Raw genomic sequence first — 27705 nt, forward strand, 5'->3', positions numbered from 1 at the left:
GTGTGTGTGTGTGTGTGTGTGTGTGTGTATGTGTAACTAGTACCAGGAGAAATGTTTTTCGATTTTTCACACTCTTAATTGTATATAGAGGGACTAAAAGTTTAAGAATAAAGAGGAAAATTTAAGGTTATAGGAGAACATTATCCTTAAATGGAAATTTTAATTATAGTAATAGTGATGATGTAATTACATTGGTCACTTACTGATCAGTGTGCATAATCTCATGCTCACTAACCCTTGAGAAGTTGCTATTATCCTGATTTTACAGACAAGGAAACTGAAGTCTAGGGAGGTTAAGTAATTCACCCAAGGTCACACAAGTCATACATGGTGGAACCAAAATCCAACCCTGCTTTGATCCCAGAGAATGACTATCTCATAGGGCCTCTCCTCTAAAAGTATTATATTTGTCAGTTATGTTCATTTTTATGCAAAACAAAATTGTTTTGTTTACAAATAATATAACACAAAAATATGTCTCGTAGCCCACCACTCATTAGAGACCACTCTTAAATTTCTGGTGTATTTTAATTGTCTTTTTTTTCATTTTCCCATTTATGTAAATTGAATTTCTTTAGTTTATTGATAACAGAAAAAGCAACTGTGAGGGCTTGTATGGTGATTCTGAAATTTGTCTACATTCCAAGGATTAGATTTTCATCTGGAGAAGGTAATTTATCCTGATTTATTCTGGCTTTTTATTGGTGGATTTAAAGGATCATGCCTGGGGAGAAGAGCATTTACTGCAGTTATTTGGAAGGTGTCTGCAGCCTTCTCTCTTCTCTCAGGACTTCTGGGGCATGCCTTGGCTGCCCCTCTGACGTCTGTTTCTGATAAGTGAGTTTCAGTCTCTAACAGCTCTGGGGAATTTTGTCGGCAGAGACCTGGTGAGATCATTTTGCTTTCCGCTGAGTTTCCTTTCTCTGTTTTTTTGGACTGTTCTGATGAGCATGACCCCGCAGCGTTCCGTAATACCTCTGTTCCCGTAGGAACTATTGGCCTACTCCCTGGTTTTATCTCTGTCTGCACAAAAGCTCCATGTCGCTGGAAAGGAAAACAAAGTTGACATTAACCAGGGCACGCAAGTTGCTGGAAGATGCAGCTGGGAACTCAGTTTATGTGTTAGCTCAAGCCCTGGCAAGGCAGGTACTTCTTTCTCTGCCTCTTCTTTGGCTGTCACTTGACTCCAAAACCCAAGACAGCGGCATAATCATTATTAGTGAAACTTTTAAATCACTTATAACATAGGGCATGCCAGAAAATAAACGAGAAAGGAAACGCAGAAAGTCAAAGAAGCAGAATCTCATTTCTCATTCTCAACAGTTCTATCAGCTAGATTGTTTAAGACTAATCATGTCAAATTCATTTCTTGCTCTATAGGGCAACTTGTGGTTCATAGACCTAAGGGTTTGTGACTGTATCCCAAATGCCTGTTAGTTTTCAACAAAAGACTTAAGGTGAAATATGAAAACAAACATTTGCAGTTGGAAAAAAATCCAGCAACTATTACATTGCTGTTTGGCTTTGTAAATCTTACATGCATTCCCCTGCCACACCCACATGAGCATATCCAAAAGCTTATCAAACTGCTTTGATATTACCTCAAGTGAATGATTACAATAATTTAAACCAAACTCCAAAGACTGTGATCCAAAATTCTGACATCATTCCTTAGTTTTAACCATGGCATGTTGTTGAGATCTTATCCTATCAGCCATGCTAGTTTGTTTAAATAGACTTTTAGAAAGATGGTTATGACTTGAGTAGGCTTAATGTTCTGCCATAAATCTGTCCCATCCTAAAATATTAAATAATTGATTCTGAATACTCACCTGTCCCGGGATGGGCTCATTGGGACTTTTCCTAGCATCGTATTGATGCAAATAAGAGATGTGTTCTATAAAATTCTTTTGAAGTTCTGCTGATGCTTCAGGAGAGGCAAGTGGAACTGAGCGAAAAAAAAGATTGTGTGAAGTCAGGACAAAAATTAGATTTGTATGTGGAAATATAATCAATATTCATAATCATGCTTTATCAACAATTGTAATAAAAGTAAATTCTTTTAGGTATGGATAAATATAATGGATGCATCATCCTTTCTCCATGAAAAGAACCAAATCAAAACAATCAACTTAGCCCCATATGTGAATTATTAAATTCTAAAACTAATATTAAATATTACTACTAAAATTCTAAAACTAATATTAATGCAATAATGGCTTTGAAAGTCTGTTAGAGGGGCCCTTGGGTGACTCAGTCAGTTAAGCATCTGACTTCAGCTCAGGTCATGATCTCATGGTTTGTGAGTTTAAGCCCCACATTTGGATCTGCGCTGAAGTACAGAACCTGCCTGGAATTCTCTCTCTCCCTTGCTCTCTGACCCTCCCCCGCCAAAGTAAATAAATAAAACTTAAAAAAAAAAAGTCTTTTAGATATGCTTCTTGCCCAGATACCAACCAAAATTTTAGGAAAAGTGTAAGTACAAATCATTTGTCAACTTATATTTTTACTACTAGAAAGGCTATGATAAATTTATGCAGGAGTTGTTCCCAACTTAGCACTAACAGAATGAACTGGAAAACCCCAGGGCTGCTGTAGTGGTAGCTGAACACGTGATTCTTTTCATTTCCCATTGACAGACATTCTGAAAACTTGTAAGAGTGTTAAACCTTTTAAAAATCACTTTTAAATAATCTTTCTACCTGGGTGAATGGTATATAGGGAGTTCATTATATTGGTCTCTCTCTATTTTACATTTTTAATAACTCTTAAAATTCATTTTATTTTTACTTTTAGCACACAAGGTTATAAAAGGGTCACAGCAACTCTCAGTTTAGTGAGGTAAAATTATGTCAAGGAAAAATTAAAAATTTCTCCCTTTTACAAAAAATTGATAAAAAAGAGTCTATGTACACCTACCATATCTCTGGAATAACATTCAAGAAACTGATAAAGTGATAGCTACAGGGGGAGGGAATTAGGTGACTTGGGGACAGATGGGGATTCACTTTTACTGTATATACTTTTGTGCTATTTGAATTTTGTATCATATGCATGTGTGTTAACCGTTAAAAAAATGAAATTTAATTTTTTTAAAATCTTGCCTTTAAAATTAGGGAGAATATATAAGAAGGAGAAATATGTTAGTAAATTCATACTTATTAAGCATTCATGAATTCAATTCAGAATTCAGACATTGATATAAACTAACTTTACTAGCAGGAATGAGGAGTCTTTAAGTATTTACATACTACATTATACGAAATGGCAATCTTTCCTCATTACCAGGGAAAAACTGCTAACTGATAATATTTTCTTGATTTCTTTTTTTTTTTTTTAAGTTTATTTTTGAGAGAGAGAGAGAGAGAGAGAGAGAGAGAGAGCAAGCATGAATGGGGAGGAGCAGAGAGTGAGGGAGAGAAAGAATCCCAAGCAGGCTCCCCACTGTCAGCATGGAGCCCAACGCAGGGCTTAATCCCATGAACCATGAAATCGCATCTTGAGCTGAAATCAAAAGTCACATGCTCAACCCACTGAGCCAGCCAGGTGCCCCAATTTTCTTGATTTTTAATTGAGGTAAGTTACTCAAAATGCATTTCTTCTTAATCATTACCTTTTTTTTTTTTTAGGATTTGTTAGTGCACTAAGGAACAGCAGGTGCCAAAGAGTTATTAAAAATGTGTGGGCAGGGGCGCCTGGGTGGCGCAGTCGGTTAAGCGTCCGACTTCAGCCAGGTCACGATCTCGCGGTCTGTAAGTTCGAGCCCCGCGTCAGGCTCTGGGCTGATGGCTCGGAGCCTGTTTCCGATTCTGTGTCTCCCTCTCTCTCTGCCCCTCCCCCGTTCATGCTCTGTCTCTCTCTGTCCCAAAAATAAATAAAAAACGTTGAAAAAAAATTCTTTAAAAAAAAAAGTGTGGGCAACTATGACATTGAGAAAATTCTAACCATAACTTATACATATTTTTTTCTACCAGTTGGGAAAAGACTACCAGGTTTTGGGTGAATGCCATGGTCCAGCTCACAGAACATTAGTGTTTTTAGAAACATAGTTTGATAACTTCTTGAAAAAAATGAAACAGCTCTAAATTCAGTGATTCATCAGGTGGGGTTAATGGAGTGTCCAAAGCATGGGCTTTGGGATATGATAGACATGTTCTTAAATTCTAGCCCTACCACATTTCCTAGTGGTGTACAAATCACTTACCTTCACTGAAATTCAATTTTCAATTCCCTCCTCTCTAAAATGCAGATAATAATATGATTCCAGAACTGAAAGATGCTGGATCAAATTAGAGAGGGTCTTGTATCTTGATGAAAGAGGAAACCATGAAAGGGAGAAGCAGCAGGACTGATGAACTATCAACTCTGAGAAACCCAAAGGCTTTAGTGGACTGGTGTGCAGGGTTGGTGGCAGCTTGGGCTGGATGGTAGGAAGGTCAGGTTTGGGCAACAGAGAATAAGTGGGGAAGAGGTCTCAAAACCTGCTCTTGACTTCCCCCCACATTGCCATGGGAAGATCATTGCCTGCCTCAGGGGCAAGAAACTGGTGGCAACTACGTAGCCATCTGTTGTCAACTTAGTAACATTCGAACAGGACAGAAATCCCTCCAGGTAAGGAGCTGACGAAAATGGGTGCATACTGTCCTCTTAGGCATTTGTTCTGCTACCATTCCCCAGAAACCATCAGTACTGGTAGGGCTGAAAACATTAAGAGATTGTCTTTTCTTGTGATGCCTCTTTATAAGAGTTTAAAGTAAGGGGGGGAGGTATGGTGCTCTGACTAGAGAACTGGCCTAGTACAGGGACAGCAAATGGAAATGGTCAAAATTGGTTTTATGGGGTCTGACACTCTCCAGCTTCACCCTCCTTTTCTTTCCTTTAAATTCACTGGGAGGCACACAAAGCCAGACCCTAGTCCTTAGACTTTCCCCCCACAGGGCTGTTGACCCCTTGAGGAACATGACCTAAGATAAACTAGACAGACACTATAAAGAAAGACAACAAAATTTAAAACATATTATGTGAGGCAGAGTAATTGGAACTAGTTCTCCAAGAATTTAAAATAAGCATAAAAAATATCCTCAAAGACACAGAAGGTATTATTAATATGAAGCAAGAAGAAGAGGTCAATAAAAAAAAAAGAATCATGTAAATATCAGAAATCAAAGAAAATGTAATAACTAAATTAAAAAAGATGTGATCAATAAAGACTCATGAACTGGAAAGACAAACTCTCCCAAAGGTAGCAGGAAAGGATAAAGAAATTAAAATACAAAAGAATGGATGGTAGAATTCAGGAGACCTAAGTAAAGAAACAGAGGGAAGGAAACGGTTAAAGAAATAATGATGATAGGGGTACCTGGATTGCTCAGTCGGTGCAGCATGTGACACTTGATCTCAGGTCATGAGTTCAAGCCCCACATTGGAGCCTATTTTTAAAAAATGATAAATATCCAAGAATTAAAGAAAGACCAAAGACCTCAGGTTGAAAGGGCTCACAAATTACCAAGCAGGGTGGCAGGTCCAGGAGTAAGTTGAGGCAAGTGAGACCCTTGGGATGTAAAATTGAAGGAGGCATTTGCATAGTCCTGGGACTGAGTCCCTCATCAAGTTTTGCTCCCTGGGTCTCTCATTTGCCTCACTCTCCTCCCAATTTGTAGGGTACATAAGGAAAAACTCACATCCAAGACCCTTTATAGAGAAATATAAGGTTATCTGGGGCAAAGAAAATTCTAAATGCTTTGAAAAAGAGAAGGTAGATTACTTACAAAGGAGGAAAAAGCAGATCTATATTAAAATTCACAGCAACAATCTTGGACACAGGATAATAATTAATATTTTTTAAATGTTAAAGGGAAAAGAATTTCAAGCCTAGAATTTTTATATCCAACCAACCAGTCATTCAACTGTGAAGCCAAAATAAAAAAATATTGGGAGGCAAGTAAGTCCTCAGACTATTTCCCCATAAAACAGATCAACCTCAAAAAATTCCAAGAGGAAGAACTCAAATAAGAATAGAAATAAATCAAGGAGAGTACATAAGATAGAAGAAAATAACAAAATTTTTTTATTTCTTTAAAAAGACATGGACTAAATAACAAAAAAATAAATAAGTATACCCATAACAACTCAGAACTAAAACTCTACTGTTTATTAACATATTAATGGAGATACTGGAGAATATTGTGTATATATATATATATGAAAAAAGTAGTAAAATGATTGCAAAAGAAGAGTAAAAACTGTCATTATTTGTAGGTAACATGATTACCTGAATAGATAAACCACTAGAATCAACAAAATATGAGAGTAAGAATATGGGAAGGTAAGCGGTTAAGTGTATAAAAATCAAAACCATAATCTAGATAAGAAAACAAAAAATATGTTCTCTGTGGGAACCAAAACTGAACAATATCAAGGTTTTAGAAACTAACAACTAACTTGCAAGACATCCACAGAGAAAAAAAATTTAACTCTCTTAAGACATAAAAATAGAACTGAATAGGGGTGCCTAGGTGGCTCAGTTGGTTAAGTGTCCAAATTCGGCTCAGGTCATGATCTCACAGTTCGTGAGTTCAAGCCCTGCATGGGGCTTTGTGCTGACAGCTCAGAGCCTGGAGCCTGCTTTGGAGTCTGTGTCTCCCTCTCTTTCTGCTCCTCCCCTGCTTGTGCATCCTCTCTCTCTCTCTCAAAAATAAATAAACATTAAAAAAAATTTTTTTTAGAAAGTCTGAATAGACTTTCCCACTCTGTTAGATAGGATGAGATAGTAGGTTACTATAAAAGTGACCATTTTCCTAAATTACTCTATAATGTCAACACAACCCAATCAAAATTCTACCTGGATAGTTTGAAGAATGTCATAAATTCCAAAGTTTAAATAGAAAAATAAAAGTCCATAAATAGAGAGGTCAATTTTGAAAAGGAAAAGCAAAGAATGGGTATTTTCCTGATCATATATTAAGACAAGCTAAAAATTCAGAAAATTAAAATACATTAGTACTGATCCAAGTCCTAAAAATTAACCAAAGGAACATAATGGAGAGCTCAGAGGCAGACCCATAAGAGAACCGTAACATACAAGTAAGGAAGTCCAAAGCAACAAGGAAAACATGGATTGCTTAGTAGATGGCATCCAGGGTACTTCTCCATGGAGAAAAATGGAATATCTCCTCTATTTAACACTGCACATAAAGACAGACTCTAGGATTAAAGACATATTTATGGAAGGTAAAATTATAAAAGCAAGGAAGAAAATGTAGAATATTTTTGTGACTTAAAGATAGGAAAACTCTTGGGGCGCCTGGGTGGCGCAGTCGGTTAAGCGTCCGACTTCAGCCAGGTCACGATCTCGCGGTCTGTGAGTTCGAGCCCCGCGTCAGGCTCTGGGCTGATGGCTCAGAGCCTGGAGCCTGTTTCCGATTCTGTGTCTCCCTCTCTCTCTGCCCCTCCCCTGTTCATGCTCTGTCTCTCTCTGTCCCAAAAATAAATAAACGTTGAAAAAAAAAATTAAAGATAGGAAAACTCTTCATAAATACCCAATGCACAATCCAGAGGTGAAAAGTTGATAAAACTTGATTACATCAAGGTTTAGGACTCCTGTTCAGTGAACAGCATGCCAGACAAAAATAATAAATAGTGGAAACATTTTTAACCCAAACACTGAAAGGTATAGGACATCAGTGGGAATGGCAGAATAAGAGCCTTTGAAAAGCTGCTCCTCCATAATAGCAATGAGAACTCTGACAAAAAGAATCAAAATAAACTTTTCAGAATTCTGGAAATTATGGGCATCTGTGTGGCTCAGTTGGTTAAGCTTCTGACTCTGGATTTCAGCTGAGGTCATGATCTCATGGTTCGTGGGTTTGAGCCCCGGAACAGACTCTGCACTGACAGTGCAGAACCTGCTTGGGATTCAATCTCTCCACCCCTCCCCTGCATGCACTCTCTCTCTCTCAAAATAAATAAACAAACTTAAGATGAAAAAACTCTGGAAATTAACCAAAAGCTCACAACAACCCAAGGAGTATTTATTTAAGAAAAGTGACATTTTAACTTACCCGGTTTTCGTGCTTCTCTCCCCACCTCTACAGAACCCTTAAAAACAAAGAGTCTTGCAATGACAGCGAAACAATATTTAAAAATTAAAGGCTTAAGGAAAGAAATATTTTTCAGTTGTAATATTAAATCTGGGATATTAATTTAAATCATAAGTAACTATAAATAACTCTTTCTATATACAAAGTCCCCTTTTAAATATTAAAAATCTTATCCTGAAACATATTACTCTCAAAGGATTAACAATTGGATTTCCTGCAGATTTGATGTAACAATAGGATCCAGAAGACAATGGAATAATATCCTCCAAGTACAAAAGGTAAATAACCACAAACCCAAAATTGTATACCCAGCTCTACTTTCGCTCATTAGAGTGAGGGCAGTTTAAAGACATTTTCTGACAAAAGAGTGAAGAGTTGGCTACTCCTATACTATCATGGGAAGAACAATTTAGGGATGTTGTGGTGGTCTGTTATATAGATAGCCGTAGTTTATTGGTCTCCCATTACTCATATCCTGGTACAGTCCCCTTCTTGTGGATGTGGGCTGGACTCGCGATTAGGTTTAACCAACAGGACATGGCAAAAGTAACACTCTGCCAGTTCTAGGCATAAACCTTAAGAAAGCCTTTCAGCTTCTATTTCTGCATTTTTGAAAACCTTGAGCTGCTATGTAAGAAGTTCAGCTACCCTACTGGAGAACCCACATGGAGAGACCACATGTGGCAAGAGAGGCCTGGTCATTCTAGCCTCCTAACTGAATCTAGTCCTTAGATGACCTGCCAACTTAATGCAGCCACAGCAGTGCCCACCACCAAGATGAGCCAAAGAATTGCCCAGCTGAGCCTAGCCCCAGATTACAGAATCATGAGTAAATAAAATGATGGTTGTCTGGGACAACTAAATTTGGGGGTGACTTGTTATGCAATTAAGCAACAGAAATACTTCAGAAGGAAGTCAATTGAGTCAATTATAATGACTTATCTTTTAAGTAGTGATCTAGAACCTCTCAGAATCTCAAAAATAACAACTTAAAAAAAACACTTCTTTATGGGGACTAATAAATAAAGGGAGAGGAAAGGAATCTGAGCTATCAGAGAAATTCCTTACCCAGATGTTATATCTATTAAAATTAGACATAACTACCATATGCATTTATGCATATATACGAGACTTTTAAACAAACCAACAATAGTAAAGAACATCTAAGTAGGAAGACATCAAAGAATATATTCAAATTCTTAGTGGTTATTCTACTTCAGAATTCAAATTGAACCCAAAGTAATTACTTAAAAGAAGCCTTGTTATATGAGGATTACGAAACATAAGGCAAAGTCCATGAAGAATGTTTGAAATCCCCTCTCTGTTTCTTGGAAACTTGATCTAATTAAAATAGAAAATTTCTAAACAAGGATACACAAAACAAGTTGGTGTCTAGCCATCTATATTTTATCAACAAAGCCAGGATTTATTCAAACACACAACTTAATCCTTGTATTGGTGGGAATGTAGCAGCTTTTACTTTGAGAAATCTTAACTTTTTGTGTCTGCTTAAAAAACATTCATCAGTAATATTTTTCTATCAGAAACTCCATTCTTCTAAATGATATTTATTTTGATCTTATATAAAAATATTATTAATGTAAAAATAACACTATAGATGTTCAAAATACAGTGAAAAAAAACTTGAATATATCTATGGCAGGAAATCATTAAGCTACACCTTGGGACAAATAAAGCAACACAAAATAGATCCTACTTTAGAAAATTATTTTTAATAATAATCTGAATTTCAATTAAGAAAAACATTAAAATAGCAAATGGTTGATAAACAGCCAAAGTTTCATTTAAGTGTAAATGACTTCCTTCACAAATTATATCAGCCTTTCCAATTTATAAAGTTTTATTACAAAAAACCCAAAGTGAACACTTATTCTTACAGGGACTCAGATATGATGGAGCATAGCCATTTGTTGAAATGACCATGGATGGCGGCCAGGAAATTGTGTGGTAGTACAAGAATAAAGGGCACTTTCATTATCAGCACAAGATGACATTGCTGAAATGCCAAAGACCAAGTGTAATTAAGTGGGCTGATGGAACAGAATGATCAGGAGATGACTTTTAATTGGTATTATGCATGTTTACATACACATTTTCTATATCTGTATGCATATATATATATATATATATATATACATATATATATGCAAATCTGGATTATACAAACTGGTATATATACACATTTTAAAATGCTAAACTAAAATATTTTCTTTTAAAAACCCTTTTCACTAGTACCCAAACACCATCTAAAATATGAATAAATTGCAGGCCTATATTATAGTGTGTATGTTAGTTTAAATTACAGTATGTCTTTAGTTTAATCTGTTGAATAGTATGTAATTATCATTAATCAATAAACATTTGTTGTGTCTGGGTATCGTACTATGATCTGGGAAACAGTAAAGAATTTGGCAATGAGAAATACCAATAAAAGAACTGAGAAACAGAAGAATGAGGAGTAAGTAGGAGGGGGGTGGTGAAGGGAGAGGGAGGGTGGGGAAAGGGAAAAGAGAGACTTCCACACCTGTTTTCAAAGCTAAATTCCAACTAAACACATAACTTAGTACAATGCAAAATTAATAATAGAAATAGCTTCCTTTGTTGTCTAGTATGTACCAACATAGCACATAGTACGTTGTGGTAGGCGCTTCACATATTTTTATTTCTCATAACAATCCTGCAAAGTAGGGATTATTATTCCCACTTCATGAACTGAGTAAATAAAATGTTGAAATTTAAGTAATGAGTCTACAATTAAACCACTGTAAGTGCTAAATCAGTATTAAATTCTAAGAGAGTGAGTGTTGGGTGATGATAAAGTGACCATGATTTCCAGTTAAACATGGCAAATTCAACATGTGCATTTCCCCCTATTTCCTCTCCAAACACCAGTACAATGATAGTAGAGACATTTAAAGAGCTTCAATCCTTTGAAAAAAAGAGAACCAAAGAAGAACAAAGATCTTAACAAATTTGGAAGCCGGAAAGCAGATGGTTAAGTGGCAATTAACTTGAGTAGACCACAAAAAGCTGGAAACTAAGTGCTTACAGGGATGGGGTGGGGTCCCAGTAAGGCTCAGAAAATGCAGGTATCAGATATCTCAAGGGCAGGGATCACGGCATGTGGTACAAGGTGAAGTTGCAAAGAGAGGACTATCTGAGAAATTCCCAGATTTTTTGTTCCCCTCTCCAAGGAGAGATTTGGAAGATTCCACTCTGGGAGAAGAGACTGGCTTGGCAGAACAGAACCACAGGTACTGACGTTGGGGGCATCTCTCATGAAATGGCTGGGCCTTGCCTGGTCGTTCTAGAACAAAGCCTAGCTCTCTGGTGACATCTTCTACCATGTCCCATACTGAACCAGAGTAGAAGCAACCACTCCTTATGAGAAAGAACTGGACTTGACTGGTTACTTAACCAAAAAAGTTAAGACAAAGACTCCTAGAAAATTATAAATACCAAACTTAGATACTAGTTATTCTTACCAGTTCATTCACCACATTTTTGTTGGAATGCCAATGCATTTCCTTGGCAGAAGTATCCATTGACTGGAATTGAACTTTGTGTTTCTGTCACAAACCACATCGCTAATATCCTTTCTAGTTTGTTTCTTTAAAACAGATTGGAAAGTTAAAGACACATTTGAAATGAAATGTGTACAGAATCCTTTAAGATTTTAAAAAATTCACTCCAGCTCCTCTTATTTATAGTGATTTTGTCTACACCTAATTAGCACTTGAAAAAGTTAGTGACCTTTTGGCAAGCCTTTCCAAAGTATTCAACTTTGAGTGTTTTATAGAAAGTCTTCTAGTACTCAGATTTTGATTTATAAGAATATTAAATTATGGAAACACAATAACAAGTACACAGGCATAAATTGGTTTAGAAACAACCATGACTTTTAGAGAACATTTTCTGCCTCCTTGGCCTGAGTTACATGCCCCTTCTCAAAATCCCCCATCATGATGTCATGAGCAATAGGAGACAGACTGATTCCATAGATTAGACTGGCAGGTAGGCCATGGTGAGGAATTTGAAATTGATTCTACAAACCATGAGAAGTAACTGGAGGATCTAAGGGAGGAAAGTGATATCATGAGTGTTTTTAAAAGATCCTTCTAACAATGGTGTGGAAAACATTTTGGAGGAGAAAGAGAGGAAGCGGGGAAACAGAAGCTGTACGACATTGGTAAGAAGATTTGGAGTATATTTTGGAGATAGAGGTGTCAAGATTTGCTGATGGATTGGATAGAGAGAGTAGAGAGTTTGGGGATGACTCCTAGGTTATCAAAACTTGAGGGGGAATAGAAGTGGCATTTATTGAAAAGATAGGTTTGAAGGGAGAAAATGAACGATTCTATTCTAGCCATCGTAAGTTTGAAAGGAGATGAGCTATCCAAGAAAGGATGTTAGGTGGGTGGCTAGATAGGAGTTCAAAGTTCAGCAGAAAGGCCAGAGCTAGAGAGAGAAATTTGTTCTAGTTCTTTTGACTTCAACCTTAAACTTCTGTTCCTTGATTCACCCGTTTAGGATAGTATCTTGAATACTCATGTTAAATAAGATATTAGCACCTTTCTCTTATACTTCCCATCTTCTATCAACTGGATATGTGCTTTTCTTGGTAAGGCTAATAACACAATTCTGTTCTATAACCACATTTAGTATTTCCATATTCTGTCTATATGATGCTAAAAGCTGAAAACTATGAAATAGTGTTTATGATATAATTATGCGAATTTTGTTCACTTAAGGGCCAAATATTGAACTAGGACTACATTTCTTTCTCAGTGCGTTCAATACCTGGTGCCACTTGAAAAAGAATGGTTGTAGTATCGGTGTGAAATAAATCCTCTTTCCTAAGGAAAAAAATCTTTTCCCCTGAAAACTTTGAAGACCTAAATTCTGTTGTGCTTTTGCATCACTGCTGCTTAATTCCATACTTATTTCTTAGATGGTGACTTATTTTTCTTTCTCTTTATGGGAACTGATAGAATCTTCTTTTTATAGTTGTTGCTTTTCAATTTCATAACGGTGTATAGTTTGTATCTTTTTCCTCTTCATACTTGGAAGCACTCTCTAGACTCTTCCAATGCTTCTCTTTTATATGGGGAAATTTTCCTAGTCTAGAGGCTGTGTAGAATACTGGTAGAATACAGAATTATAGGTAGATTGAGTTCAAATAGCAGTTATTTGCTATGTAACCTTCGACAAGTTATCTAAACCCTGTGCTTGCTTTCTTCTCTGAAAATTGAGAGTATTAATAATATTACCATACTAATATATTCCAGAGGGATGGTATGAGAATTGAATGAGGAAATATTTAGAAAGTTCCATAAAGTGCCTGGCAAATAGGATGTGCTCAATGAATGTTATGTGTTGATAATTATCTCCACTTTCATTTTTTATTCTTTGCTTTTCTGGAGTTCCATTTTACTTTTATTCTCTCATATTTTTCTTATTTTGTTGTTGTTGCTGTTGTTGTTTTATGCTCTGTGATAATTCCTTGACTTTACCCTGTAAACATTAAAAGAATAATTTTGCATAATTGTACTTTGGCTGTCCATTCTTAAACTAAGACTAGGATAGGAGATCAACTTGAATTACAAAAAAATAACTGGTGTGGTAGTTGACATCTGGCTTAGACATTGGGCTCAACTAGTCTTAATGTTGGCATAGAGTAGAGTGTTCACGACTGGAGTGGTTATTTAAAAGACAGACTTTTGGGGTTCCTGGGTGGCTGAGTTGATTAAGTATCCAACTTAGGCTCAGGTCATGATCTCACAGTTTGTGGATTTGAGCCCCGCGTCAGGCTCTGTGCAGATAGCACAGAGCCTCGGAGCCTGCTTCGGATTCTGTGTCTCCCTCTCTCTCTGCTCCTCTCACACTCATGCTCTGTCTCTTCTCAAAAATAAATAAAAACATTTAAGTTTTTAAAAAATAAATAAATAAAAGATAGACTTTTAAGTAACCCTTGGACTGTCCCCTTCCCCCTTCATTCTTGCCTTCTGCTATGCCTGTTGACTGAGCCTACAGCTACTTTGGGGTTTTGTCACGCAGATTGGCTCTTTGCTGCATTTCCCTCTATATTTTCTAAGCTATTGCTTCTTTGCTCTCTTTAATCTATCAGCAAGTTTTCATTCCTTCCCACACCACAGAAAGTTCTTCTTTCCATTCTCTTCATCTTTATGGGTTGATTGCTTTCTTGTCATTGAATAGACTCTTGGGAATTTTTGTGTTCAGTCTGCCATCTTGAATCACAAGTGAAAACTTCATTACCTTTCTAAAGGACAGACGATGTTACAGATTATCTAACAGTTCTCTCCATTAACTACCACCCTTGAGGTGGAAATCATGCTGAATATGACTATTTTCCAATATCCTGACCTTCAGTCTACCTGCCCTTTGTATCTTAACTACACTGGCCAGATCACAGAGGCTAAAATAGGCCTGTTGACTACTAAAAGTAATCCTTTGTTGTCTACTGTCATGTTCAGAAAATTATTTGAAGTTTAGCTTATGAACTTTTATATTGTTTTGACTTGGTCTTGCATTTCTTTAACATTTACTAAATCTACTTCAGCAGTAGAGATGACTAAGACATATGGTAGGAAACAGATACCACTTGACTAAATGTGAAAGATTTAGGTTATTATTATGATACTGTCAGGTAAATAACTTTTATATCTGACAATGTTTTAGTGGTCCATGTTAATAGTATTTCCTACAATGTGTGGTGGGATACTAGTCCTGTGAAATAATCTCTTGGAAAAAGAGTGACGTGGTCAGTAAGTGGGGAAAACATAGCATTCTTAATTCTTTTTCTTGGAATGAATGCATTATGCTTATGCTTACAATAAGAGTTTTAAGAGTTCTGTGGTTTAAAAAGATCTGTTCAACTTTATAAATTTAGTTTTTGCCTCCACAGCAGTCATCTCTACACGTGTTGGGTTTTTCTTTCATTTAGTTTTGTTCAGGAGGTGCCAGTACATGTAATGTATTTTAATTTGAGAGCGGAATAACCTCAGAGAGTGGGAAAGAGGTTTTATCATAGCTAACCTTACCTATTCCACAAGAAGGCTTTTGCAACTTGCTGTGTTTGACTGGCAAAACCAATGGACATGTTGGTTTTTGAAAGTCACTCCTCTGAGTGCTCTTAGTGTCATAAGGTGGTTGGAAGGGGTGTTCCATTCCTTTACTGTGCGACCACCAGTCACCCTTTAAGGGAAAAAAATTGGAAACACAAAATTGGATACTGTAGAACATTTTCATGTGCTGCTTGATATCTGTGAATATTTAGTAATTCAATCCAATAAGCTTTTGGATATTCTAGTACGAAATGGAATTCTGAAATCTAGGAATAAGTATATTTTTTCAAGGACTTAAATTTTTAAATGGTACTTAAAAGTGAATTATCACGTATTTTTAGCTAAAATATAGCTGCTAAATTCTTAAGGTACTTTCTATCAACAGATGGAGTGGTAAAAATCAACCAAGTAGTTATACTTCTATATGTTGTACTACCATTTTATTATATACATGTATATACATGTGTATATATGATTTAATCTAAAAATTATGTTCTATACTTTTCATTATGAAAGTACAAATAATGTATTATCATCTAAGATGGTGGTTTTCATAGTTTTTAGTCTGTGATCAACACCATGAAATATACCTCATATCATATAAGAGCACACAATGCATACACATCCATAAAACTAAGTTTTACAAGACAACACTTATTCTTACTATATGCTTGACTATTTCTCTATTTTATCGTTTATCTCTTCTATTTCATTTCACAATGCTAGTTGCAACCCACATTGATTTATAATTCACTAATGCCTCAGTTTGAAAAAAACTTTGTTCAAAGGAAAAATACCTCCAATGTTACTGAATTTTTGATGGTAAAACCTGCCTTAGGTACCCAGGAAAGGGAGAATTGATCGATTCTCCGTTAGTACATATTACAATCTGATCTCTTAGAAGTTGTGAAAACAGTGAGGGGAACCGTTACTCCACTTAATGCTAACTAAATATGTATTTTTTAAATCTAGTTGATCAGTTAGACCCAAGACAACCTTGAGAGAAAACAACTGTGACAACCAGGAGTTCTTGGATATTATTAGACAACGAAAGTAACTTTGGGTATAATCAGACACCTACCTTGGGCTTTGAGGAAAGAGATCAGGCTTTTAAAAAATCAACCATGATGTTATAGTCAGAGGCTTTAAAAATATGATTCAAGGGGGATGAATATGAGATTCAAATAAGTAAAATTCTGACAGTGCAATTGAAGCTACATTGATATAAAAAGTAAGAGGCATTTGAAAACATCTATCTGGTTCCATAGGGAGTAAGCTCCCAGCTTAGTTTCTAAAAAGACAGGCATGTGTAAAAGAGGTACACAGTATCAAATTTTAAAAAATAATAATTTCATGGAGTCAACTTGTCAGGAGATTGTCAAGAAGCTTAGATAGAAGAAATTCTATGAAATATGCCAAAGGCAGCAAAAAATAGGGTTTTCTGTGAGAAAAAAAATGTTACATCAAAAAAATCACAGAAGGACTAAGAATTTGGAGAAGAGTACACAGTTCAGAGCTGAAAGTCAGAGCTACTCAACTTTAGGTTCTTCGTTAAGTGAATTATCCTCAAACTGAAAAAGACAGGATGAACGGGGACCTAAGAGGGAACTGAGCCCTGACTAATTAAAGAGAGAGCTAGACCTCCCTTGGCAACTTTAAATGAGTGTCGGTTTTTAGGCCAATAACAAATTGTAACCAGGGGTAATGAATAAGATTGCAGAGATCAAAGAAATTTAGGAAGTAGGGAATTTTGGAGACTAGGAGAGATGGGCTAATACCTCATTTTTCAGAAAGAGCTGAAAGGTGAATTATCAAAATTAAGACTACTTGATGTCGATCCTGGGAATTCTAGAACAGATTACTAAACAGATGGTGTCTTCTCACTATCTGGCTGAAAATAGTCACATCTAACTGTTGTCAGAATGCCTGCTTCTTGCAGCCCTCCTCCACTGCACAATTATCATAGTGCTTATTATGCCCCAAGGTCTAAAATTTATAGGCCTTCTCTCCCTTAGCCTTGTCACGATTCTGCAAGTAGATATACCCACTTTACAGATGAGAAAACTTTTGGGAGATTAACTTCCCCAAAGTGTATCCCTAGCAGGCAGCACAGCTGTCCAAGTCAGACTCCTGCCCCCATCTCTGCATGCCTCTAACTGCTGTGCTACACTGCTTTATCAAATCTTCTGTAGAGGGGTGCCTGGGTGGCTCAGTCAGTAGAGCGTGCAACTCTTGATTTTGGCACGGGTCATGATCCGAGGGTCGTGGGATCAAGCCCTGCATAGGGCTCTGTGCTGAGAATGGAACCTGCTTAAGATTCTCCCTCTGCCCCTCCATTGCACGTGCACTCTAATGTGCTCCCTCTCTCTCGCTCTAAAAAAAAAAAAAAAAAAAAAAAGCTGTAGCATGCAAAGCCAGATAAGCACACACCTACCTAACTTATTTGAGAAGTGACAATGTAACAATAAAGAGATTTTAAGTAAGTATCTTGAGAAAGATCTTCTGTAAAAAGGTTTTAAGGAGCACACTGTGTATTATCTTCTTTTGTTGATCAGAAATTTATTTTACTAACACCTAGGTTACTGGATAACTGACTCTGGGAAAAACAAACTGCTAGGACATGCCTGGAAGCATTCAATCATTTCTTGAACAAGAGTATAATGCAAAAGTTCTCCTTAAAGCATGAACTTTAGAACTTTACCAAAATGGTCTCTCTAGTTTCACAAAATATAAAGCAAAGAATGAACAATGGCTCCCAAAGTGTGACTGATGATTTGAAGACCTCAGAGTTGGTGGAGGTATTCTGATTAGTGTCATAAATTGGATGAATCTTCACTTCAGCAGAAGGAAATCCTACAGTTCAAAAAAATGCTGTTTTTCTCTTTTCTATTTCTGGAGAGCCTGCCCTTTGCCTGAAAAGTCTGGTTTGTTCCTGGAAGAGAGAGAGTGTGTATGGGCCCATGCACATGTGCATACCATTTTGGTCCAACATTTGCTCATAAGAGATTATAAGATTAAAGGGATAGGTGGAAGCTTGTTTTTTTCCCCCCTTTGCCTCACGCTGAAGTAAAAGACTAATAAAAATTTACTGCTCTGTGGACCATCACTTGGATGGTGAGGGGTTGACATGAGTTATTTATGATGAAACAAGGCAAACCAGGAAAAATCCTCTACTGTGATTGCTTTGTCTGAACTTCAGGGGTCAGTCCATCTTTTGTGGATTGCGGAAGGGGTTTTGCCTAACAGGATAGCTGCTGTCAGTTCAAAACTTTGAATACAGAGAAAGGAGGATGTCTTCCCTTCTAGCCCAAGGCCTGCCTCCTTTGCCGCCCCAGGATCACAGTCATTGGAGCTCCATGGTAAGGAGACATCTGGAGATTCCTCAGGAGAGGGCTCCCATTAATCCCTACCCCTGGAAGGCCTGTTGGCCATTACACTGTGAGCTCCTTAGCCACATTGGAAACCAATGTGGGACAATCTTTGTTATATTACTGCTATCCCTAAGCCTTCAGAAGTGCATTAGGAGACACTAATTACTTTTCATTCTTTGGGAAATTAAGGGAGAATCTTTGGGGAAGAAGTAGTAAAAGCAATGGGGGCACCCTGGAGAAGCCGGTTAAGAGAATGCAAGGGGTGGGGAGCAGACCTCCATGGCAGCAGTGTGGCAAAGATGGCTGCTCATAAGAGATCACAAAATCGTGCTTCATGGGTTCCTAGGGAAATGCAGACTTCTGACAACAGCTTTTAGAGAATCACACGCTTTCTTAGTAGAGTTCAATGGCTTTAACAAAATGAAGTGCTACGGGAAACACTGGGAGTTACACCGTAGCTATGCTCTTCTCCATTTTGCTGTGGAGACCAGGAGTGCTGACAGTACCTCTTTTTAAGCAGGTCATGTCACCGATAAAAGTTATTCCTGAATTGTGTTTTTGGAATACCAGTTCTGTTAGCGTATTAATAGGTGTTATATACAAGATTCCAAAGTTAGATAAATTTGGGAAATATTGGGAGAAGTAAAGTTAAATAAGTTTATCACAGGATTTCTTAGAGCCTTTATGTACAAATGTGATTTGTAAAGTTTTAAGATCTAAAAATTCAGCTTTTTCCAAAATGTATTTGACTTTGGAATTTTATTTTGTTGAGTACATAGGCAGGGCTAATGCTCTTAAACATACACTTTGAAAATAATAACTAGCATAATCTCTTAAAATACCAATACATATATTTTTAATGTTTATCTTTTGAGAGACAGAGACAGAGCATGAGCAGGGGGAAGGGAAAGACAGAGAGGGAGACATAGAATCTGAAGCAGGCTCCAGGCTGTTAGCTGTCAGCACAGAGCCCGACGTGGGGCTCGAACTCGAGAACTGTGAGATCATGACCTGAGCCGAAGTCGGACGCTTAATTGACTGAGCTACCAAGGGCCACTAAAATACCAATATTTAAAAACACAAGACCACCAAACTGTTTTCTTTGAAAGTGATTGAGCCACAGCTCCTTTTTACTTTTTCTGGAAGCTCCAATTTTATGTCCCTAGGTTGAACTGTGTGATTGTTTCATTTAAATATCTTGTAAATAAGTAAAATCAACCAACCTGGTGTTAGGTTCGTAAGATATTAGCAAAATACATAAGACAGCAGTCCATTTAAACATTAGGCAGCTTTATTTTCTTCATCTTTGTTTTAAAGCCAGTACTACTACGAACCAGTTAATTAAAAACAAACAAAAACAACTAACCTTTAAGAAGAAACTTGTCATCTTAAATAAAGGAACAAAGTGTACAGATCTGTGAAACGAGCATTACTCAAGTATGTGGAATTGAGTACACTTAAGGTTCTTGTTCTGTTTTTTAAATAGGACCATTGCCTTCACTCCATGCCCAAATCACATTCACTCTTAATTCTGGCATGCACCTTCATTCTTCCTTTGTACCTCCTCACTCATACCCAGGAGCAGTCTTTCCTACAAATCCTCTTCCTTCCTTTAACGCTACCTCTACCCTCTCTTACAGGCCTCTGACTCATGTAGCCCTTTAGCACCAAATAACAAGAATCCTACTACTCTGCTACTCTGTTGCCCAATCTTGACAGCAGCTTCCAAGACACCTACAAACTAGGAGTAAGAGAAAAGTAGTTGGATTAACTTTTGAGATTCTTACATTTTATATCTCTCTTCTCAAACCGACTTCTTTTCTTAGTACCTCCAAGGTAAGGATGGGTTCAGTTAACAGCTGGGTTTTAATTCAGCCCTGAATAAAAAAGCTCAGGAGAGTCTTTCATTAACTTTGTAAGAAACATGGGAACTTCAGTAACCTGGATTTATGCACTAGACTTATTTCCCCAGTGTAGGCCTGGACTATCAATATCTTTAAATCCCAAATTGCTTGTTTATAAAACAAAATAGCCTTAAAACTGCCCATGTAAAGATTTACTACATGACATTAAAGCATATTTGACTACAAGAATTCCTGCCCCAAGAAGATCTCCCATTCACATACAGTGTCCTGGCATGCCATGTATTTTATGACAAGAATATTTGATGTTACAGAGGTGAAGACAGGTCATTCAAAGAAATCTCCATTTAAGTTGTAAGTTAAATCACAACTGCATATAAACTTAAATGACAAAAGGAACTTTGCAGCTATGATGTTTAGCTTTCCCAAATTAAACATTTTGGGAAGAGGACATTACCAGGATTATCTAGGTGGGCCCTATGTAATCACAAGGATCTTTGGAAGAAGGAGGCAGGAGAATCAGATTTGAAGATGCCATGCTACTGGCTTTGAAGAGGAAGGGGCCACGAGCCAAGGAATGCAGGCAGCTTCTAGAAGCTGGAAAAGGCAAGGAACTGGATTTTCCCTTAGGTCTTCCAGAAGGAACCAGCCCTGCTTATAGCCAATGAGACTAAATTTGGACTTCTGAGCTCAAGAAATGTTGAGAATAAACTGGTGTTGCTTTAAACTAGTGTTTAAATTTGTGGTAATCTGTAACACCAGTAACAGAAATACAATAAATTATACCTCAACAAGCCTAACTTTAAAGAAAAAAGATAATGGAATATATTTAGTATAACAGTGAATAAAAGTGTGGTTTGACTAAACCAACAGTCCAGGGTCAGAAACACAACTGTAACATTGTAATGTATCTCAGATATCTTCATTTACTTCTTTGTGGTATGTTATCCAATAGTACCTCTTAGAAACTATCACACAGATTAAAGTATATAACTTATATAACTTATATAAACACTTAGCTCATCCCTAGCACTTCATACACTTTAAATAAATGGTAGCTATTATTTTATACAGAGTATCATGGGAAATTTTTATCTTAGAATATGTGACACAAATACAATATTATCGATTTCTTCAGTATCTGCCAAGCACTACTAAGTAGCTATAATCTGACCCAATATAGAAAAACAATTATTTGGATTCCTTCCTTATTTATATATTGTTTGTATGTGACAGTTATCTGTAAGAATAGTCCCAGGTTACTGCTTTTAACTACTGGATTATAAGAAGTATTAGTCTGAGCTATGTCACATCCTTTACGTAGTCTGTGACTAAATTATCCTGCAAAACAGCTTCTGAATCTAAATCTGTATTTGTATATAAGGAACATCCATCCAACCTGTTTTTCTGGCCCTTTTTGGGGATCTATGTAAGGAACTGGTTCATTCAATGTTCTTGCATTTGTATGAATGAATTTTGCATAATATACACGTCCTCTCCCGACACATGGTTTTGAACGTTGTACACTTTTCCCGGGTTTTTCATCATATTTGATTTCTTCTTTTTTTTCAGTTACATACTCTATACCAGCATCTTCTATTTTTTTATGCTGTCTGAAAAAACAGAATTAAATAGTAAATAATTTACCCCAGTGAGCATTTCCATACTGTGTCGTAACTGTATAAAATAAAATTTAAATATATTTTGAGTATCAGTCAAGACAATTTAGGTTTTATTAATAGTTATAAGGGAGTATTAAAATATGGACGGGTATCTTTTCATTTCAGTTCATGTGAGAGATAAAGGGATTTGTGTTATTAATGATTATTCATAACAATATACCAGTGCAGGATACAGACTTGGATTTGCTTGGAGTAAAGAATGAATAGTGATTTGATAACGTTACAGATCATGTTTGCAGTTTCATTCATGTAGCTAAGTTACATGCTAATCTTAATTCATCTTCTTTAAAAGTTACTTAGTAAAAATCAGTTACCCAGACAAGGACAGCTATTTAACTTTAAAAGTTCACTTGGCAAACCTATAAAAGCTACAAATGACCACTATAATTTATCTTTTCAGGAAAAGAGCACTGTATAGAGATCAGATCAGTTAATTCAATCTCATCACTTTTTGCTTTTAATAACTACACTGGTACCAAAAAAATGAACGTTATTGAATTTTTAAATGTTAAAAAATGTTTAGAAAGAATTTATAGAATTTTTCTCCTTTGAAATAAAGAGTGATAGACATTATAAAAGGCAGTAATTTAAAATCTCACATACTGGGAAAATAAATGGTAAGGATGAAATAGATGAATGTGAATACTTTTTTACATAAAAGCATTTAAAATCAAAGCCCTGACCCATGGAAGATGAATAAATAGGATTCCAAACTTACAGAGAAAGTCAGTAATTCTGCTTAGTCTTGGCCCTTAAAATATAACCTCTACCTTAACTTCAAACCAAGGCTGGGTCCATCTTTTCAATTAAAATCCCCAGATGAAGAGGCATTTGGGTGGCTCAGTTGGTTGAACCTCGGACTCTTGATTTCAGCTCAGGTTATGACCTCCCAGTTGGTGGGACTGAGCCCCGTGTGGGGCTGCATGCTGACCGTGCAGAGCCTGCTTGGGATTCTCTCTCTCTGTCTCTCTCTCTCTCAAAAATAAATAAACTAAAAAACAAAAACAAAAACAAAACACCAAATAGCTTTGCATTGCATTTACAGTGAATATTACTTCCTTATCATAGCTCTGAGGCCATGTGACCCAGCTCCAACTAATTTCTTCAAAGGCACTCAGACCTCTCTCCCCTCCCTTCTCCAGACAGCCCGCCTACTTTCAGTTCTTGGAAGCACAAGATTTCCCCCCTCAGGGCATTTGCACACACTCTCCCCTCTGCCTGGGCAGCTCTTTCCCAGCTCCCTGCAGGACTGGTCCATTATCAATCAGGTCTCAGCTTATGAGCCATCTCCTCAGAAGATTTTCCTAGATTTCCTGCTTCCTGCCCTATGTAGTCTCTATTTTAGTACTTTCTTTCATAACACAATTTATAATTTATGTACCTAGATTTTTGTTTGTGGTAAGCACTATAAATATCCTTTACTAGTCAGTAAGCTCCATGAAGGTGAAAAGACTGTTTCATTCATCATTACATAGCCACCTGGGGAAGCATCCTGTTCATCACAGGTAAATGGACTGCCATGATAATATTTGCATATTTTTGGTGCATCTGTATTTTGTTTTATTTTTGATGTTTGTTTGTTTGTTTATTTATTTATTTATTTATTTATTTATTTATTTATTTATTTATTTTGAGAGAGAAAGAAGGAGATAGAATTCCAAGCGGGCTCAGAGCCTGACTCGGCTTGATTCTAGGAACCAAGTGATCATGACCTGAGCCAAAACCAAGAATCCGATGCTTAACCGAATGAGCCACCCAGGCGCCCCAACTGGAATTGTTTTTCAGTCTGGCTGAGTGTAGCTGTATACTCCCAACCCCCACTCCAATACACATACAAACAATATTCAGCACCCTTGGATTCTAGTTCCCTGAATCCCAATAAAAATTGCCCTCTTTAAAAGGGTCTGGAAAAACTGATTACTGGTAAAGTGTAAATAATTTATAAGGCTTTTTCTATTACCTTTCCAGAGACAGAAGTATTTGTTTAAAGGTCATGATTGATTTATTATAGACTTCTGATGTCAGTTTTTTCTATCTGCTTCTCATGGTTGTAACTCAGCAGTACACTTGTATTGCCATCAGGTCCTTGAACAAGGACTGTGGCTACACGCTTACATATGTATGCATTCGTTCAATTAAAGTATTTGTGATGTGAGTAGCTATAGATTAACACATAAACATGAACTATATGATTTTGTAGTAATTTCTTACCAGAAGGAAACAGAAAAACACTAATGGGCAGTGAAGAAAGTCAGACCTGGGTTGGAATCCCAACTCTGCCATTTACTATCTGAGCTTTGGTTTCCTCATTTGCATGGTAAGGGCAAGAATACCTATTATGAGAGATGTGACAATAACGTTGAGTAAGTCATCCTTTCAACAGGTATTATTGACTTATGTGCTGTTCACAGCACTGAGGATAAAGGAATGACAAAACAAAACTTCCTGCCCTCACAGAGCTTACATTCTAGTGAGGGAAGGCAGATGAGAAAGCAAATAAATAAAACATACAGTCTTTTAGATGGCATTAAGTGCTAAGGACACCAATAAAGCAGGGAAAAGGAGTGTATGTATGTGGGAGAGAGCTTGCATTTTTAGACAGGGTGGAGGCTGCATTATGAAGGTGGCAACTGAAAAAAGGAAAGAGGGGAACAAGCTAAGAGGATATTTGAGGAAGACCATTCTAGCAGAGTGAACTGTAATTGCCAAAATACTGCAGCAGAAGCACCTGTCCTTCTCGAAGGTGGTGCTTTTCGAAGTGTGGTCTCAGGAGTAGCTGCATTGACATAAATTGTTACCTTGTTAGAAGTACAAATTCACTGGCCCCATCCCAACCTGAGGCAGGTTTCCTGGGAAACTGTTTTAACCAGGTCTCCAGGAGATTCTTATATAGGTTAAAGTTTGGGAACCATTGTTTAGTGACGAACATAGAGCAAATACTCCTGGCTCCATGTCATATTAAGTGTAACACCTTGGTCAATAGTTTTCAGAATCTAGGGTACATCAGAATCACCTGGAGGTCTTGTTAAAATCCAGATTGTTGTGCTCAACCCCAAATTTCAGATTCAGTAAGTCTGTGGTGGGGAGCCTGCAAGGATATACTTTAAAAATTTTTTGAAATGTTTTTATTTATTTTTGAGACAGAGAGAGCATGAGCAGGAGAGGGGCAGAGAGAGAGGGAGACACAGAATCCAAAGCAGGCTCCAGGCTCTGAGCTGTCAGCACACAGCCCAATGTGGGGCTCGAATTCACGGATGGTTGAGATCATGACCTGAGCCCAAGTCAGACGCTGAACGACTGAGCCACCCAGGTGCCCCTAGGATATGCATTTCTAATCGCTTCTCAGTTGATGCTGATGTGGCTGGAGGACCACCCTTGAGAATCACTGCAGATGATAGCATGGAGGCCTATGTGCTGGAGCAGACTGGAGTCAGAGGATAAGCAGCAGAGAAGACCAAATAAAGGAAGAGGGGCAGTTGTGCAGGTCCCATAGGCTACAGCAGAGGCCTTAGCTTTCACTCTGCAATGGCCAATGGAGAAGAGTGATCTAACTTGCGTTGTAAAAAAGACCAGACTACTGTGTTGAGGACGCTGCAGAGGCAAGGAGAGCAGCAGAGACATTATAACATCCCGGTAAGAGATGCTAGCAGTAGTTGGGCCAGGGTGGGGATGATAGTGGAGGTGGTGGATTCTGGATATATCTTAAAGATAAAGCCTACAGGATTTGCTAATAATTTAGTTGTGGGGTATGAGAAGGAGTGGATGATTCGACAGGACTTGAAGAATTTTAGGCTAGGTAATGCATGTAAGGTGCCTGACACACAGTGGGTGCCCAGTAAACAGTGTGTTTTAAAAAGTATCACTGTCAGCGCTCAACTACTAGAAAGGAGAGGTAGGATGCAAGAGGAAAAGCTTTGATGGCCTGAGAACCACCCCCCACCCCCTTCGGGTCTCACTTCACCGTCCCCTAAGGAGGGAAAAATTTTTTGTAAGGGGAAACAGAAAACCAAACCTCAGCACTTACTGCCGCTTATCCTCCTTTCCCTCCATGGGCTCCCACGGCCTGACACGAGGCAGCGAGGAGCCTCACGCGAAGATCAGGCACTAAGCCCTGCTAGGAAAGAGGTGCGTGGAGAGCCGCGACTGTGACTCCCGCGTTGCTAAGCGACGGCGGCCTCCAGGCTCTAGGCCTCCGAAAGCGGCGTGGGGGCGGAGCCGGAGCGCGCAGGCGCAGTAACCCGGCTCGGCTCCGCAAACTAGCGGGTGCGACTGCTTGGCGCGATGGGGGCTGCTGGCCGGATCTCTGGGCGGCCTTTCCGGACACGCCCCAGGCTGGACGTTTTGTATTTGAACTTGGTCTTTGCTATCGGTCCGAGCAGCGTATTTAGTAAGGCCCACCCTGTCCTTGGGGATCAGGAAGGGCGGTTCCCAGAGCCTCCCCGTGGCCCTTGGCTCTGGTGCCGGAGACTGCACCGCCTGCGTCCCCGCCGAGCCCCTCAGGAGGCCTCCCCGGCGTTGCCCACGTCTGCCGGAGCTGGCTCCAAAAGTGCACGCAGGCAGGGGAGAAACTTGTTTACGTGAACCGTTAAATACTGTGCAAGTCATGATTCGCTGTTGTGGGCTGACTAGTCTTTGCTTGAGAAAGCTTGGCTGTCGCTTTTCTCCGTGATTTCTGGCAAATCTTCCTTCGCCGACCCGGCAGCAAGCATTAAAATAGAGCAAGGGAACACTCATCTCCTGCAAATGAGGCTCCCCGCGGTGTGTGCATCTGCTCCAGCCTGAGTGGGGTTCAGAATCAGGCGGAGGGGGCTGTAGGCTATGGCAGCAGGTTGGATTAGGGATGAGTAGCACTTATCCAAAAAGAGCAAGTTCCTGGGAAGAGCAGTTGATGACTTGGGTCCACCTTCTGGCCCCGGATTTTCTTACCTCATTTCACCATTGCTTCCCAGTTTCCACTACCAGAGCCAAAAGTCTTTGGCATCAGTCATGGTAACTCTTGCATTTGCCTGGATAATGGGAAAAGAAGCAGCTTTATTCAGTTGAATTCGGCTGTATAACCAGGGTATGCATACGCGTATATTTTGTAACCCAGAGCCAGTATTAGTGAGTATGTATTTAGTTTACATTTACCTGGAGTAATGTAGAGAGAGCCGAGTTTGGTTCCTGGACTCATTTGTACATATGTGAGTTTAAGTCCTTCCTATGAGGAAGAATATATGAATAGAAGTTTGATAGCTAGTTATCTACCCACCTAAGATGGTAACAATAGTGAAGTGTGTAAATACGGGTATGTGTGTTTGGGAAGTAAGAACTGGTGGGTAAATAAATATGAGGAGAGTGGGTTGAAAACCCAAAAGTGGGGTAGTTAACATTAACTGAGCTCCTGCTTGGGAGCCAGGCATTTGTTGGGCACTGTATTAAACACCACATACTTATGTGGTTTTATCCTAACCATCAAACTCTGGGAGCATAGGCCTTAGTTCAGTGTTTGAATCCTATTCCACCAGTTTGGTAGCTGTTTCAGTTGGGCAAATGACCTAATCTCTCTGAGCCTCAATTCTCTTGCCCACAAAATGAAAATATTC

The 27705-nt window shown here is 38.1% G+C and overlaps 1 protein-coding gene across 2 annotated transcripts; it reads right to left on the reverse strand.

Annotated features, from left to right (window-relative positions):
• Positions 1–509: 509 nt before the first annotated feature.
• CIMIP6 (ciliary microtubule inner protein 6) lies at positions 510–27142 on the reverse strand. 2 transcript variants are annotated; one of them, XM_040453728.1, is made up of 5 exons: positions 26145–27142; positions 21838–22051; positions 15182–15335; positions 1833–1948; positions 510–1044 (listed from the first exon to the last, which is right to left on the reverse strand). In XM_040453728.1, the coding sequence occupies exons 1-5, from the start codon at positions 26168–26170 to the stop codon at positions 676–678; spliced, it is 879 nt and encodes a 292-aa protein (XP_040309662.1). In that variant the 5' UTR covers positions 26171–27142; the 3' UTR covers positions 510–675. The 2 variants fall into 2 exon arrangements, with proteins under 2 accessions (XP_040309662.1, XP_040309663.1); XM_040453729.1 differs by lacking the exon at positions 21838–22051 and having other exon boundaries at positions 26145–27130.
• Between the last annotated feature and the right edge of the window lie 563 nt (positions 27143–27705).

This window comes from Herpailurus yagouaroundi, unplaced genomic scaffold, assembly GCF_014898765.1.
Source record: "Herpailurus yagouaroundi ecotype Mexico unplaced genomic scaffold, PumYag 210, whole genome shotgun sequence".
NCBI classification, from domain to species: Eukaryota; Metazoa; Chordata; class Mammalia; order Carnivora; family Felidae; genus Herpailurus; species Herpailurus yagouaroundi.

Excerpts from the sequence above, each read along its gene's own strand:
- CIMIP6 (XM_040453728.1), bottom strand. The coding sequence starts at position 26,170 with ATGGAGGGAAAGGAGGATAAGCGGCA. Across the intron at positions 15,336-21,837 it reads AAAAAGGGCCAGAAAAACAG|GGTGACTGGTGGTCGCACAG; the intron begins GTTGGATGGATG and ends TTTCCCTTAAAG. Across the intron at positions 1,045-1,832 it reads ATGAGCCCATCCCGGGACAG|CGACATGGAGCTTTTGTGCA; the intron begins GTGAGTATTCAG and ends TTTCCTTTCCAG.